This window comes from Myiozetetes cayanensis, unplaced genomic scaffold (assembly GCF_022539395.1).
Source record: "Myiozetetes cayanensis isolate MyiCay16 unplaced genomic scaffold, myiCay2020 scf3, whole genome shotgun sequence".
Classification (NCBI taxonomy): domain Eukaryota; kingdom Metazoa; phylum Chordata; class Aves; order Passeriformes; family Tyrannidae; genus Myiozetetes; species Myiozetetes cayanensis.
Window position 1 is genome coordinate 11,794,262 of NW_026087521.1, and position 17,664 is coordinate 11,811,925.

The window sequence follows — 17,664 nt, forward strand, 5'->3', positions numbered from 1 at the left end:
TGCCAGGGGGGGTTAGATTGGATATTAGGAAAAATCTCTTCACCAAAAGAGCTCCCAAGCACTGCAACAGGCTGCCCAGGGAAATGGTTGAGTCACTATCCCTAGAGATAGTTAAAAGATGTGTAGATGTGCCATTTAAGTACACAGTTTAGTGGTAGATTTGGCAGTGCTGGGTTAACAGTTGGACTCTTAGAAAGATCCTAAAGGTCTTTTCCAACCTAAATAATTGCATGATTCATGTAGCATATGATAAATTAGTTGTGAAACTACTCCAAGTGAAAACTCTAAAACATCTCCTAAAAATACTAACTTAAGTGAAGTTTGGAAAAGCTGTGAAGCTTCCAGCATTCAACTCACCAATCTGGTTTAGGAACCACTAGGTGTTGGCAATGAACCATAAAGTCAGCAAAGTATTTAAACCCAGCATAATGCTTGCTTAAGGTGGATCAGTTAAAGAAATTTCTTACATATTCCCCAAAAAGACCATGCTACTGTAAGTTAGAACTGAAATGTCTGAGTGCTCGAGAACTCTGTGGTGGTTTAACCCCAGGCAGCACATCCTGATCTGACAGCCCCCTGCTCACACACTGCCCACAAGGGTGAGACACGGGAGAGAGCAGGAAGAGAAAGGAAATGCTGGGTCCAGATAAACACAGTTTACAAAGGGAAGAAAAGAGGAAAGCAAAGAGGAAAAAAACACCCAGTGGTGTTTTCCACCACTCACTCTCACAAGCAGACTGATGCCCAGCAGTCTCTGGGCAGCAGGCACCTTCCAGGTAATATTCCCCCCTCAGTTTTCTGTTGCTGAGAATGATGTTAGATTGCATTGCTATCCCCGCAGTCAAGCTGCACCAGCTGTCCCAGCCACGCCCCCTCCCAGCTTCTTGCCCACCCGAGCCCACAACCAGGGGGTCCTGACAGCCTTAACACTGTGCAAATGATGCTCAGCAACACCAGCGTGTTATCAAAGCTCTAGTCACAAACCCAAAACACAGCCCCATGATAGGCTGCTACAAACTCTGACCCACCCAGACCCAGCATAAACAGGAAATAAATCCATGCTGGTGATCAAAGGGGGAGATTTGCTCTCTTTTCTCTTCTTTCCTGCTAGCATTAGGCCTTCTGAAAACAGACAGAGAGCAAGCTTAGAGAAGTGATCTGAATTTAATCCAGGAATTACCCTAAGAATTTATTTATTTTAGAAAATTATAAAAATCAAATAAAGACCTAGGACACAAATACTAATGCCTGGCCAAAAAGAACAAGAGGGAATCTGAAAGAGGAGGCAGCTGTAGGCAGTGAAAGCAACTCCCATCTCTTCCATGGACTGGGTTGAAGCATCCTAAACTCCAGTTTGAGGCCAGACTATTTTAGATTAGGTTAATGAATTAGATACACGTATATAAAAAGGTGAGGCCATTCTTAGAGGGGAGAACTAGCTAATTTTCACTCACTCCCAAATTAGCTGCTTCCAAATAATAGGGTGAAAACACCAAAAACCTCCCACTGATGTTTGACCAACAACAAATGTAAAATTAATCCACATAAAGACAACCACCAAATAAATACAACCTATGGCACATCAGATAACAGCAATGTTTTCTTTTCCTTTTACTGTCAGTGTCCTTTGGTTGGTTTGTTCACAGAAGAGAAATAGATTCCTGCATGCATTTCTAAATCCACAAAAACAATACTGATGTACTAAAACTAGTACTTACTCATGGAATTCTACACATTAAATTATGCACTGACCATAAAAGAAGTATTATACACTTTTTACATGGTAACCTTCCTTTCACAGGTTACAGTGTGACTGTGTTACAAATTTGCTCAAATAAATAGCTGAAACAATCTAAATCCAGAATAAAAGAAGGAATCCAGGACACGCTGCTCTTCTAGCACATGGTCACAAATGAATACACACAAAAATCCCCACGTAATGCAGTAAAATACCATGGACAGGTAAAAGAGATAGAAATGTATCAAATACTAAACATGACATCCTAACTTCTTTTTTCTCATATAGCTTAAATTTGAGGTATGTCACCTAAAAACAAAAAAGGAGACCGTGTCCTTCTCTTGCATCACAGTAATGGACTAATACAGCTTCAACTGATTTTCTAACGTAATAGCAAATATTTTGACAGAAATGTCTTGGTGTCTAACAAGAATCCGAAGACTAGATGTGAATCTACAGATATATAATACTGAAAACAAGACTTCTGGGCATTATCATCCTACAAATAAGGAACATTTTAGACATTATATGTTAAAGGTGTTTCCATTTTCTGTTTGGAAAAGCCACGAAGTAGAATGCAGAGAAATCAAGCATTTCGAGAGATAAATTTAGAAAAACTGGAGCAAGTCACAATTGAATTCCTATTTTTCATACAGTAGGGTTTGGGGTTGTTCTGGTTTGGGTTTTACTTGAGGTTTTTTTCTGTTGAAATTTTATCATTTTCCTGCTAGAATTCTAAAGGTTTAAATTTATTTCAACTTTTCGTCTTTAAAACCAGTCCTCAGAGTAAAAAAAAAAAAAAAAAAAGAAAACAAAACACCACCACAAAAAACCAAAATTAACTCCCAACTGAACTCAGAGAAATCCACAAAGAAAGTTCCACCAAAGATCATCAAAACCCCCAAAAACCATTAAATCACCATGACAGTATGCAAGGACATTGAAGGAATAGAGGGTTTCCATTTCACTACACAAGTGCACAAGCAATGCACTTAGACATTTGTATCTCAGAATGCAAAACATCCAATTTCACATTCAACATAATCTCAAATACTATGGCCATGCAGCATTCTTGTTTATTTGATATATTTTAATCAAGTACCCCAAAGGCTTCCTTTCGTTTCAAATCCTTAAAAGATAAAATATATTTTTAATTCCAAATGATGAACTAATATTCATCAAAATTGCTCTGATTTTCAAAATACTTGCTAATCTGCTTAGCTGCTTTTTACTGTTAAACTACATATACTTCATGCTACTTCATTTACCTTTCTTTTTTTAGGTCAGGGTTTTGCTATCAGGATGGGATGCCTTGACAGAGCTGGCATTGCTCAAAGGTGATCCATTGTCATTGTCACTTTTACCACTGTAGCTCATTTGTCACCTGACATGCTTTATCTTGCAGCTGAAATACTCAAATAATACCACGGATGGACAGAAGTTTTTAAAAGCAAGATGACCTTGCTTATATTCTGAATTCCAGTGACAAAAAACAAACAAATGAACAAACAAAATAAACAACAACAACAACAACAAAAAACAACAACAACAAAAAAACCAAAAACAACAAAAAACCAGTGAAGTGGTCAACAAAACTTTAAAAAATTAAAAATTAAGGATAGCATCAATTGAATATCTTCATGGAAAACGACCCTGTGAAAGTGAAGTAACTGTTACTGCCCTTGTAGCTCAGGAAGATCCATGACAAAGGTCAGTCTCACATCCTGTCCAAGCTGCCAGCACAAACCTCTAGGGCTTTATTTAGGTTTGAGGTTTGTTAATACAGAGTGTGTGACTAAAAAGAGCAACACACAACTGTCATCTGGTATTGATTGGCTGAAACTGTCAAGAAGCAATCTAAAAGATGGCTGTTTTCTAAGTGGAAAACAAATGAGCATATGTTGCAGATTTCTAATGTCATTCCCTGTGAACTGATTCTTTGTTCCGTGGTATTCAGTAAGTGCAAACTTTTTTTTTGCTTCAAGACAATAGGTTGCCATCATCATCATCTATCAAAAAAGTCTCTTACACGTAGTCTTACAGATTAGTTTTTAAAAAACAGATTTTTTTAGATTTTTTTTTACACACAGAATCTTTTAAGACTTTTTAAGGAAGAGTTTTTTTAAGATTTTTTTAATAAAAAAGAGAATACAGTATGTAAGCTTTAACAGAGCTAAAATTCAATTTGTCATCATCTAAAATAAATTAAAAAAAATGAAAGGAGGCTGTATTTTTGAGGACTTGCATAACAGCAAGCAGTTACTAAAAATATTACAACTTTTTAACAAATAACAAACATTTGAACAGCTTAAAAGCAAGGAACAAATTCTGTTGAAAACAAAATTCTACTGAAAACTACTCAAGCACAGCTCAAAAGACACAGTTTCAATATAAAAGAATTCTTTCCAGAACACAGGAACATAATATAAGGGGGAAAGATAATGTACAAATCTTTATTGATAAGGAAATGAAATACTAACCATTAGTTGAGATTTTCTTTAAAGAAAAATATTTTCAGCAATTCCCCTCAAATACTAAAGGAACTAATATTCTCAAGCAGCATTTTACAAATTAGAAGAGGACTAAATAGCAAAAACCTCTCTGCAAAAGACAAACATTTAAGAGCTAAACAAGGAGGACAGCAAAGACAAGACAATATTAAAATAGGCTAAAAAAGAATTGGAATGGCAAGGTCTGTGTGTGAGGACAACCCCTCATGTGATAAGGCACATCACAAACAAACCATCATTACTATTGCAGTTCTTCCTCTAAAACACTTATTCCTTATTTGTATATTCAGTGTCCATCACAATTAACATGGCAACATGAAGTTATTTCAGACTGGGAACAAAACCAAAAAAAAATCATTTCTCTGAAGATGCAAACTGCCTGTTGTTATGGAATGGGCCTAATTGAGTAGTCCCACACTCATCCTTGAGGTACCTCTGGCATAATGAAACAGTATAATTTGCTAACTCAGTAATAAAAGCAATCCCTCAACCCCTCAAGAGTAGTTAAGTTTTCTGCTGGATTAATGAACCAAACAGGCTCACCAGTTGGAGAAGCAGCCTAGTTTGGCACAAGAACATGCAACTGGGAGGGAAGAAGGAATGAGGACACTCTGTTTGCAGCAGCAGGTGCCAGATTGGCTCTGACCACTTGACTAACACTGAGCAGTTGAGAGTGACTTTTCCTAAGCTGAACAGTCTTAATGATGTACATCCTCACATACCTACAGCATAAAACCAGTACGATTAAAAAGAAACAAAGCTTTAATAAATCAGTGAGAACTCCAAGCTGTGTGGTGCAGTTAGCAGAGTGGAAGGAAGGGATGCCATCCAGAGGCTTGAAAGGTGAACCTCATGAAGTTCAACAAGGCCAAGTGCAAGGCCCTGCATGTGGGTCGGGGCAATTCCAAGCACAAACACTGGGCAGAGAATTGGTAGAGAGCAGCCCTGGAGAGGTGCTGGTGGATGAGAGGCTGGGCATGACCTGGCAGTGTCCACTTGCAGCCCAGAAAGCCCAACGTGTCCTGGGCTGCATTCCCAGCAGCGTGGGCAGCAGATCCAGGAAGGGGATTCTGCCCCTCTGCTCTGCTCTGGTGAGACCCCACCTGGAATGCCTCATCCAGCCCTGTGGTGGAAGGGCAGGACCTGCTGGAGCAAGTCCAGAGGAGGGCCACAAAGATGATCAGAGCACTGAACACCTCTCCTATGAAAACAGACCTTTCATAGATAGTCTGGGATTGTTCAGCCTGGAGAAGGGGCTCCAGGGAGACCTTACAGGATCCTTCAAGTACCTAAAGGAGGCTACCAGAGAGCTGGAGAGGGACAATTCACAGGGCAGGACAAGAGGGAATGGCTTCAAACTGAATGAGGACAGGTTTAGATATTACAAAGAAATTCCTACTGTGAGGGTGGTGAGGCACTGAAAAACATTGCCCAGAAATGCTGGGGATGCCCCATCCATGAAACTGTTCAAGGCCAGGTTGGATGGGGCTCTGAGCAACCTGGTCTAGTGGAAGGCATTCCTGCCCATGGCAGGAGGGTTGGAAGCAGCTGACCTTTAAAAGGTCCCTTCCAACCCAGGCCATTCTATGATTTTAACTGAAAACCACAAAATCCATCCTTCAAGGCAGGAAGACAGTAACACACCATCTTAAAGAAATAGGTGTCAAGAGAAGACAGAGGAGTTCTGAGGCCATTTAGCCTAATTTCAATTTCCAGAAAAAACAGTGAGCTACAAACAACCATCAACCAACCAGAAAAGAAGATAATTAAAGCTAATAAACATGGACGTGAAGAAAACCAGTCAAGTCAAACTAACCTTTCTATGATTGGAGAGGGTTTTTCAGAGGACCAGTACAATCTCCACATTTGATATTTGCATTATGTTCTCAAAACTGCTACAGAAAACATGGTCCAGTAAGAGCAAAGAGGGGGCAGTCTTGTCTGTGCTCATGTAACTACCAGTATGAAAGGACCAATTTCGAGGCAGGCAGCAAGGATCTTTCCTTTGAACACAGTGTGTCCTCACGAAACCTGCAGGTACCACAAAGTTGCAAGTCTACTGTAGGAGAGGATCACAACTAACAAGATCTTGAAACTGGAGAAGGGGTCTGAATGTAGAGGATGTAATTCAATTTGAACAAAAGTGAAAATTACACTCACACATATATAATGAGCTGCATAAACATGGAAAGGGGAGTGACTCAATTACAGGAGCTGCTGCTGCTACAGCAGATCACAAACTGCTCTGAAAAAAGAGAAGGAATAGATAACCAAGAGCAATAATTTGCAAGACACAGCCATCTTCTCACGGTCCTTGACATCGATACACCAGCCAAACACTGCCCAGGACACAAACAGGATGACTGAAGAAAGCGTAAGGGGAGAGCAGTAAGACCAGTAAGGGTATAACATGTAATGGTAGACTGAAATAATTCAAATTCCTTAAGCTGGGGGCAGGGAGGGAAGGAATATAGGAAAAACTGAAAGAAAAGGATAAATTGTTTGCCTTGTCCAATAAGATCAGAATAAAAGGATAAGAGGACAAATACAAAAAAAATTGTTTTACAGCAGATTTCTTTGGAAAGCGTCAAATCACCTAAAGATCTCCAGCAAAGACATCGGACAAGGATTTATCATATCTGGCTTAAAAGTTAATCTTTTCTTGAAGCACAGGAATTATTGGGTATTGCTCAGCATTTTATTTTATCTGTACTAAGAAGTTGCCTCTGGGACAAGACAGTAAAATCAATGCACTAAGCATTGTTCCAGTTAAACATCAAGTTTGTGCTTTGGGGTTTCAGCAAGGCAATAAAAGTTTACACTTGCACAGCATGAGGACACAGTAATGTGTTCAAAATATTAGTGGCATTTGTTCTCAACAGAGGTAAATAGCTTAACTGAAGTGATGTAAGCTGCAAGTAGGTGGCAAAAGCTGATTATTTATATTCTTTAAAATCCTCCTAAGAGCCTGACAAGATCCACAGCTATCAGGTAACTGATGCAGTTGTTGTCATCTACACAAATGGTGGAGCCCAGGGATGATGATGGAGCTACAGAGAACAGTTTTCCACCACCTGAAGGACTGACTTACTGGCTATAAAGGTTATCCAAACTACTTCCATTTTACCCAGTTGCAGAAACTGTCTGACTAAGCCTTTCAGTCAGTTCACAAACAGCTTTCCAGTAACTCAAAAATATTTTAAGGAGTACTTAAGCACCAGGCTAGGCGAGGAAAAACTCCCCAATTCCTCTCCCTCCAAAATTTAAAAGTCAATTCTGATTAGACAGAACCAGTTCCAACACAACTTCCTCTCTCCTGTGCCTGCTGTTAACTACTCTCACAAGTTTCTGCCCACTTCTAATCTAACAAGTAAAACTCTAATACTTCTGGCACAGCTGTATTGGGAAGGATGGTGAGAGGGGTTCAGTTTCAACTCTACAGTTGTGAAAACTAAGTAAATTACTTGAGAGATGCAGACTTTTCAGGTAAACCTAGGAGAACTCCAACAATTTTGACCTCAGCAACAGAACTTACTGTGAAATCTGCCTCTTGCCACAGAACCTAAGGACTTCAAAATAAGCATTACTTAAAATGAGAAAACCTCACCTGCTACAAAACAGGAGATGGAAGATTATCAAGTAGTACAGAAAATGATGAACGTCAGAAACAAAAACTGATAAAACACACTACAATACTTTCCATTTCAGGCTTAGCTCACCCTTCTCTTTTTTTCTTTTTTTTTTAATATTTGTTTTAGATATTTTAAAATATTGAGGTTTGTCAGACTGATTATATGTGCTACAGCGAGTTCTCAAAAACAACCAAAGAACCTCATTTAGCCTCATTTCAGTGTTTTGGTTAAAATTAGCAAAGCAATACTCAAGTTTTTTAAGACTGTGAAAGTCAAAGATACACACTCAAAGCAGACTTGATAAAACCAACTTCCTATTTAAACCTCAGAAAACAACTCACTCTATACAACAACTGGTAGACATTGTTCAGGCAGCTCAGGACCACTTGGGCAGTGCAGAAACAGAAAACTACATTTTAAGTTTCATAAAAATATAGTGCAACAGCCTATTAGAATTCCTTTGAAAGATTCATAAAGAACTCAATGAGACAGGAGAATGTTGTCAATCTCCACAAAATATAGCAAGTCAGAACAGAGAATACTAAGCTAACAAAACATTTCAACCGTAGCAGATCACCTGAGTAGGACTAAATAAGCAACCAAAGTAAGACAAAAATAAGGAAATTATAAGGAAAACAGAATCAATAGCGAGGTAACCAAGATACTAACTTAAATATTCCAGGAAACAGGGATGCTGCAAAGAAGACAGGAAGTCTGATGTATGTCTGTACACATTATTTATACTCCATAAACCCCTTATTTAGCAAAAATACAAGAAGCCAAGTGTTCTCTGTCAAGCAACCAAACCAAGAAGTGATAAAATGCCATGAAAACTAAGGAAAAAAACTGAGGGAACACAAAGTAAAAGATACCAGAACTAAACCTCCAGCCAAGTAAAACACAGCTTAGAAGACAGACCATGGAGCTGACCAGTTGAATGCTACAACAATACAGTTTGGCTTCTTTCACCCACCAGTCTCTCTCTGCTCCTCCTTCACCTACACCAAAATGGGAATTATGATTGCAACCCCAATGAGCACAGGACTGATTCAACTATAGATCTTGATGTTACCATTGTAATACTGATTTAATCTATCCCTTTAGTAAAATATTTCTATTATAATTCACAACAATAAAATTTGGGCTTTTCTTAACCATGTCTTTAAGGCAGATACTGGCACACAGCTATTCTTGCATTAATGCTGCCCAAGATGACAGGTCTGGACTTAAGGAACACACTCTGAAGGTCAGATTCAGCTGTTTTTATAAGAAATGGCCAAAGGCAGAGCAGCTCTAGAGAGTTGCCCATAAAAAGTTCTGTGATTTTTATTATTAATGATTCAGCTTACATACTAAAAAAACCCCAGTGACTGCAGTTTGCAGAATATTCATAACCCATGACAGTAGATATTTTCTTAACCAGCACTGCAAATGTTCTCTTGCAGCAGCATTTCAGTTCTGCATATCCTTGTGGATAACACACACCTGAAATTCATCAGTAAATGCAAGTGTTCTATGCAAATGTTTACATAGCCAAAGGAAAAAAGTATGTTTGTCGAAAAAAAGATGACAATGTAACTTACACCTGAACTCCTCAAAATTGTCTAAAAAGTGAAGACTAAAACAGTTTAAAGGTGATCCATACAAACTCTAAATTCACAAATAATGGAGTTAAACGGGCAAATGTGAGATAAACTGGATATATATAAAACAGCACTGAGTTTCTTCATAAGTTCTTTCAGAGTATCTGTACAGATAATCTTTACAATAACCTCATCACCAAGGTGGAAATCTTAGAAAGCTAGACATTTTTTTCCCCCCTGAAGACCTGAAACAGAATTTATTTACAACAGAAATGTATATTCTACAGCAAGTTAATAAATAGCAGAGATGATCTTCAATCAGTAGCTCTTGTTAAGAGTAAACAGTCATTTCCTTCCAGAAAAAAAAAAAAAAAAAAAAAAAAAAAAAAAAAAAAAAAAAAAAACAACAAAAAAAAAAAAAAAGCCACAACAACAACAACAAAAAAAAACACCTGGCTGACATTTTGCCACGTAACTTAAGAGCTTTCCACAGAATACAACCAAGTGGGGGGACATGCAAGTGGCTAAGGACCAAAGCAGTAGCCATGTTAACAATCCAGTTGTCCTTTAAGGACCAAGACTCAACCTACAAATACAACTAAATAATTCTGCCCTACACAGGTTTTATGTATAACATTGTATTAAAGCATTTCAGTTTTATGAAGAAGTTCACACAGATAAACTACAGTTTGGACACCAAGACAGCCACAGCTAAACCATTTCAACCCTCCAAAACCCACAGTTAAGCTTCAGCTACAGAAACAAATCCAAAGAAACCTATATACACAGGCATGCAAACACCTCCCCTCCCCCATGAAATCCAATTTTATGTCTCAGTTAACAGGCTTCTCATCTTCAATAGTGCAGAACTGACTTATTACTTAAAGAATTCCCTTGTTTCTAGTCTTCTGTGTCATCCACACAGCACAGCTAATAGCAACTACTCTAAAAAAAAAAAAATCCCCATTCACAGTTGTTTGAAACCGTTATATGACTTTAGAAAGTAAAATGTATAACCTCTTACCTGAGCATGAAAATTTGACATAGTCGTTGTCTCTATATCTTTCTTTCCCAAAATCTCCATTTTCACTGGTGAATTGGGAAAATTAAACGAAAAGTAGTCTAAAAAGTCAGGTAAATAAGTAGCTGCCCCATGAACAATACCCATTACATAGTAAGCTGCACAGTTTTCATTTTCACTAAAAACCAGACCCACAAACTCTTCTGCAAATCTCTCCATCTCCACAGGAGACAAGTGGGAGAGTTCATTACTGTAGGCATGGATAACTGATGCACCTCCGTTAGGCTGGTGCTCAATATGAATCAGCTGTTTGAACTCCAATGTGTCCAACCTTTTGAGTTTATTTTGAACCCGTGGCTCCTTTAACGAGACAAATGGAAACTCACTGTTCTCTGGTATCTTGGACTCACAGTCCTTCTTGGGATCCATATTTTTCCCATTGAAATCCTTAAGATGATCATCTATGATGCCTTTGGCTTCCTGATCCTCAATATCAGAAACCAATCCTGAGCAGATGGTCTGAATGGATTTGCTGTACATTTTTGGACGCTTCCTCTTCTCGTTCTCTTTATGTTTCTTTTTCTTTTTCTTCTTAACTTTTTTAATCTGTAGCTCTTCTGCATTGGTTTTTGGTTTCTCCTTCCCACCTGTTGACAGGAAAAAAATCTCTTAAGACTCTTTATATACATAGCATGTACTTGAACAGCAGTATTCAAAATTACCAAAACCCCCACCATGGCACAAAAGACCAGAGACCAAAAGCAAGGGTGACAATGTGTACCTTACCAAAAATGAGCAGAGTAAGAGACATCTGCCATGTTCACATTCTGCCTGACAAATAAGCTGACAAATAAGGGAAGGACATCACAAAAAAACAAGTTTCCCAAGGCTGCTTTCATGATGAGTCACAGTCCTCCAACATTCCCTTTAACTGGTCATCAGCAGTTACTGTCCCAGAAAGTCCAGAGATGTCACAGGACAGCTGTCCAACGCTGCCAAATAAGGGATTTACAATCCATCCATGAATATCAACCAGCAGCAGTGACCTGTTCACAAGATGCCACTACTAAAACCTACCCTGTCAGATGGGCTTTGCATGGTCATTCTTTCATAACTAAATAAATTGTGTTGAAATATACATGGGAACATCTAAAAAGTGAACCCATACAAATTAGAAAATAAACAGAATTCAAACAAAACAAGACATACATTGAGGAAAGCACTCACAAAACAGAAACCACCTTCAAGTTTACATAATACACAAACTGAACTGAAAACAAAGTGTAATGGCCTAAAGGCAGAAAGCACTCACTTGGGGATACCACGTTTATGTGATTCCCTAGGTAAATGCTCTCCCTTGTTTTAAAGTGTTTTCCTTCAATTGCTTTTGGGGTTTTTTTGCAAGTAATAGAAGTGGTAGCCAAAAAAACTTCTCGCACTACACTGCCCAAAAATCTAGCAGCTGAAATGATTTAGCAAATAGTGAAATTATTTCATAACTATATATATATATAGTTATATATATATATATATATAACTACACATATAGTGAAGTTACTGAGTATATTTCAGCACAAAGTTATATTCACAACAAGCGACTGATGACCGGCAGGTTCAAACACAGAAGCTCAGAAGTTTAGAAACTGAATATTTCATTGTAAGACCAAGTAATCTCAAATTCACCAGAGTTAAGTTAGCCAGTCTCTACTACTATGCTGCAGAAGACTATTTTTGGCTTGCAATTCTCGGCCCAAGTAACTCATAAGAGTCCTTAGGAAAAAAAAACCAAACACAAAACACAAAACAACAACAACTAAAAGAAACGAAGCAATAAAAAGAGACCACAACTGTTGGTGCAGGGTAACCTCAAATTCTTGCTGATAATTAGGAGGTTTGGACGTGGAAAATGCAGACACTGGAAAGGAGAACACGCAATTTAGACACTTGCCTCTGAGCCTGTGAGGTTTGTGACAGCAGCTACACACCTTTGGGATTCCTCAAGTGGAGGCAGGCAAGCTAGTTATGTCCCTGCATTCTATTTTCTCATGGAGGGGGAGGAAGAAGTGCCCTGAAGTCACTTCATTTCTTACTTAGCCCAAACAAGGAAACAGCCTCTAGGATTTCTTAATGTAATAACTACAAAGATTCCCTTCACTCGAAATCAGATATAACATGGCACGATCTCTGAGCACGATTTCACTTTCAGCTAACCGAGTTCAACTGCCAAAAGGCAGAGTATCCTCAGAGTATCTATCCTTTCTCAGCTAAATTTATTGTAAAACTAGCATCACCTCTGCAACAGAACTGTTTCATCTGGTAGATGCAATGTTCACCCACTTCTTTGTTAACGTTTTCCTTCTGTCACAAGTCTTATTTAAATCTAATGGGCATGAAAAGACAGAAAGAGCAGCAACCACACATAAAAGTAAGTACCTCAGTCTTAGAGGATCCTGAAAATAGTTCACTGAGCATAGCAGGGTACTTAAGTGACATGTCACCAACCTGACAAAAATCACCTACTACTCACATTCTGGGGTATGGTAATGGTGTCATTATGGCAGCAACTACTTTCAGGGGGAAATAAAAACAAAGAAATGGTTTATGACAGTGGGAAGCTCTGTATTACAGGCTTAGAAATCTCAATCCAAATCTCAAAACACAGACTACAGAACAGACATTTCCCCCCCCTCCTGACTGCAGGAATACCCAACCAGAAAGCATCCAAGAGCATACAGGTATTTCAAAATCTGAAAAATGCTTTAACTATTGATTTTAAAATTGTTTCGCTCTAAACATGAAAATTTGTTGCTATATTGATGGATATTGCAGCAAGTCAAACATTTTCAGATATTATGTCAGCTTGAATACAAAAAATATGGAATTACAGCACCAAATGCTGGAGCATGTTGAGGCAGAAGGAAGAAGGAGACACCTGTCAAGCCACTTCACTTGTCCTAAAATGGAGCTCAGATTTCTGTGGGGACTAATCACTCAGATGTGGGACTTCATGCACAGCAGGGAAAGGATGAAAATTTCTATTCACTAGGGTGCAATCAGCAGTAATATAAACAGAAACACATACAACAACTAAGTGCAAAGCAAGAAGCTATTTGCTATGGCAAGAGCCAGATTGCTCTGTTGTGCTTGAACATGTTTATAATGACCATGGAAAATCCTAAGACAACTGCAGATCTACAGTTTCTTGCTGAACATCCATCTATAAAATCACAGTCCATTACTGGTAGTTGAAATGTGAAGTATTTACATGAGATGGGTACAAATCTGGATCTGTGCAAAACTACCTAAAAAATTATTGACTTTCATTCCTACAGTACAAGAAGGAAGATGATCTGACTTCCCCTTCCAATCTATCCCATGCCCTGCCTTTGATTCTACCTTCTGCAAAGTTTTACTGACAACCAATTTCACTCAACTTCTCCTGTAGTCACTTAATGTATTTCACAGATGCAGTTGTACAATAAAATAAAAAAAATAAAAATAAAATAAATATATAAAAAAAGCCTGCTACTAAACTACAAAACAGGCTTCCTCAGAGAGGTGGCAGATGCCCCAGGCCTGTCAGTGTTTAAGAGGCATTTGGACAATGCCATTAACAACACACTAAGTTTTGGTCAGCCCTGAAGTGGTGGGGAGGTGGGACTGAACAACCACTGCAGGTCCCTTCCAACTGAAACGGTCAATTCTATTCTAACCCTCAGTGAGCAGCACTCAAGAGAGCACAGCCACGGTCTTGAAAGCAGCAGCGCTTTTAAGACAGAAACAACAACAAAACCAAACCAATATTAAAACAATTAAAATCAGACAGATGGAATGTAAACCAGTCTCAAATTTTGCAAAGTTCACATGAACGTGTCCAAAAAGGTTTGTGCTCAAAGCAGTTGTAAAAATACGTTTAACTTGGTATATATGTATACATGTTAAAATCTTAGGAGGAATTATACCAAGACATTTTTGAAGTGAAGAACATTTATCAGTCTCTGTGTTTGTTTTCACACCATCTCTGTGAAAGCTTCAGAAGGGAAAAAAGCTCTCAACCACAGGATAAAAATAATTCTTTTCCTGGTATCCAGGAGTCTTCTTTCCGGCTTGATAACAAATTTTCTGTTCAGCTTTAAATAAATAGATTTTAATACAGTCTGTTCTTACTTTTGAACACAAGATAAAAGGGTTATGCCACTTACACATAGATCAAGTATTACAATTCATCAGTACACACTTTCCCAAATCATACTAAGTTGCAAAACTAGTGCACACAATTTGGAACTAAATAAATATTTGCTAACAGCCTCTCATCTCTGAACACAACTCTCTTCCACAGAACTGTTGGGATCTCTATAAATAAAAAGGATAGAACCGAGAACATTTTAATTCTGAAACACTTGGGAAACTAAGACAGCAATAACCACTGAAGGAACAAGAAGCCATAGAGCAAAAAACCACCAGAAGATCTATGATGGAAAGTAGCAGGGACCCCTGAACTGCTACTTGCAACTGGAAAGAAAGAGAAAAATTGTGTTTATCCTTGTGAGATAAAACATGAATCAGGAGTCTGAGCTAGTAAATGCACTAAAGAGGAAAAAGGCCTTAAAACACAGAAGTCAGAAGATAGAAAGGATTCCAAATGGGATTTTCTCAAAACATTTCTAGAATTAAAGACTTTGAAAAAAAATTACATACCAACAAGAGTAAAACTTAGTTCTCTAAACCCATTTAAAGCAGGAATTACAAGGTAATATGACTTCAAAAACTGATTAGTTGTTTCAAGCCTTTTTTCAAATTCACACAGGTTTTTGCTACTGCACACAAGATAGATTCTGTCAAGAACTCTACCTCATTTCCACACTGGCAGCACGTTACGTACTTACAGAAAATTACTCTTAGATATTTCATACACCGTATTTCAAAGAGAAAATATTTATATTATATAATTAAATTGCATACTGAAAGACCGAAAAAATGTGAAATGTGTAATTATTTGTTCAGCCTTCAAATGTGGGTATATGACACAGCTGAGCAATGTATGAGATCACTGCCAGGGATGAGTCCAACCCCCCACTCTCCTCTGCCACTGCTCCTGGCACACAGTCCTGCACCATTCCTGCCACTGACTGATGCTCATCCGATTGCACAGTAACTCAGTGGCTCAGCAGAAAACTATTCACTTTGCTGCTCTAGATCAGAGAACAGAACTGGTTCACAGCACTGTCTGACAGGAACTAAAGCATGGAGACCGCTGAGAGCAGGCACTGGGGGGTACTGGAGCCCATCCCTCATCAGTGGCTGAAAACCACTTTATCTGCTCCCCAAACCACCCCCAGCACTGAATAAGGTTGAATTTTTAATGAAAAAAAAAAAAAAAAGGAAAAAAAAGTCCTACCACCTCATACAACAGTACATGCAGGAGGACAGGATCCATTTCCTAGCAAACCTTAACAGAAAGCTTCCTAACCCCTAAGCTTGAACTCTTAAATTCAGAGAGGTTACACAGTTTATCTTTTAAAGATAACATTTGAGTTCATTTAACTGTAATATGGATCAGACTACAATTTCTTCCCTCTGTCCTTTCTTGCAGTGAGCGTGGGTGGTGCTGTCCAGTGCTCGCTCTCCGTGCTGCTTTGACATCTACATATGCCCAACTTTAGAATATTTATGTTCAGTTATTTCAGACAGTTTTCCTGAAGAATACAAACACAAAATGAAAAACTGCTCCTAGTAGTAAGCAGTATTTCTCAGCAAAGCTTGAATAGATTGTGACAGAATGAGAAGGAAGCCCACTTCTAGCCTAAGGCTTTTGCTCTACTGAATTTCAAAGATCCACTCTGAAGTAGGTATTTAAAGCTGCTTAGAAGTTGCAAATACTCCAACAGCAAAAGAAGTTACTTTGCTGAAATACTGGGATTGCTATCAGCAATGCCAAATAAATACTTTCATCTTATTCTTCTTCTGCATTAGCTGCAGAGAGGAGCAGAAACCCACTCGTTCAGTCACTCCTCTGCTGAGTGTATCAAAATACTTTAAAAGTAAAATGTGCTGCTTCTTCCAAAACCAATAATGCTGCTTTGACACTTGGCTAATGGACACCAAAAAAAGAACAGCTGCTTTCCACATCTCCCTAGGGCAGCAATCAAGTTGCCTCAGAGCAGACACACAGAATTCCATGAAAACATTAAGTAAGCAATCCAAAAGGCTAAATAAAGATCCCAACACAAGACTGAGATGTCCAAGCTAGCTTAGTTTTAAGCAAGATTTGGCACCAGCAGTGCAGTGCTCGATGCAAGCTTATTTCGCGTCTCAAGTACTTACTGCTGAGGCACTCACACCCAAAATGTTCAAGGCAGGTGTTCCAGAGATCCTTCTCCAGCATTTACAATAAAGGTGTGTACATACACACATATCCAACCAACTGCTGGAATCTAACTGCAGCCAAGACAGCACCATTCTGAAGTGCACAGCACCTTTGTCCCTGTGTCCTGAGATGCATTTAGACACGCACAGCTACTGAACCAACAACAAACATAAAACCTTTTTCCATTGCATGGTTTGGGAGCTCAAGACAGAAGTTAATAATTTTCACTTGAATTAAAAACAAGTTAGTTAAGGTGAGTCAGAGAACTGCTGTAGGACCCCAAGAATGAGAAATAACACGGGGGGGGGGGGGGGGGGTAGAAAAACCCTCAGCACCCACAGACTTTTAGAGGAACTTTCCTCTTGATCTGAAGTTAAAAAGTAGACTGAGCTCACACTTCACTGGACTGTAAAAAGAAAAGGAAAAAAAAATTCAAAGGACAGCAAAATTTTAATTCTGCTTCTACTCTTATTTGCCTAATCATGTCTGCACGAGGATGAAGTTATAAAACTTGCAGCACATTGTTAAGGAAATCAGAAGAATGGAAATGTATGCTCATTCCAGTCATGCATGGACAAACTCAGCAGTATCAGAAGTACCTCTAAACAACTTTCAACCATCATCTAGGCAAGTCAGGCTTTACTTCTCCCATGCATGCATCTGTAGGAAAGGCAGATCTTTCAGAGTAACTCAGTAAATTTCATTTCTTGTGGCGACACAATATCCCTGTCACTCACAGCATAGGACTGAGATTTAGAACTGTTCAAATTTTTTGCAAATCTTGCAATGTTCTGTTATTAACTGATGGCCCAC

The 17,664-nt window shown here is 38.6% G+C and overlaps 1 protein-coding gene across 2 annotated transcripts in view; it reads right to left on the reverse strand.

Annotated features, from left to right (window-relative positions):
- LOC126644255 (protein PHTF2) overlaps positions 1–17,664 on the reverse strand; it is a 126,519-nt gene that overhangs the window by 90,664 nt on the left and 18,191 nt on the right. For both annotated transcript variants that reach the window (XM_050323348.1, XM_050323346.1), the window contains exon 3: positions 10,488–11,131. In XM_050323348.1, coding sequence (XP_050179305.1) covers positions 10,488–11,131 — 644 coding nt within the window. The remainder of the gene's footprint in view (positions 1–10,487; positions 11,132–17,664) is intronic.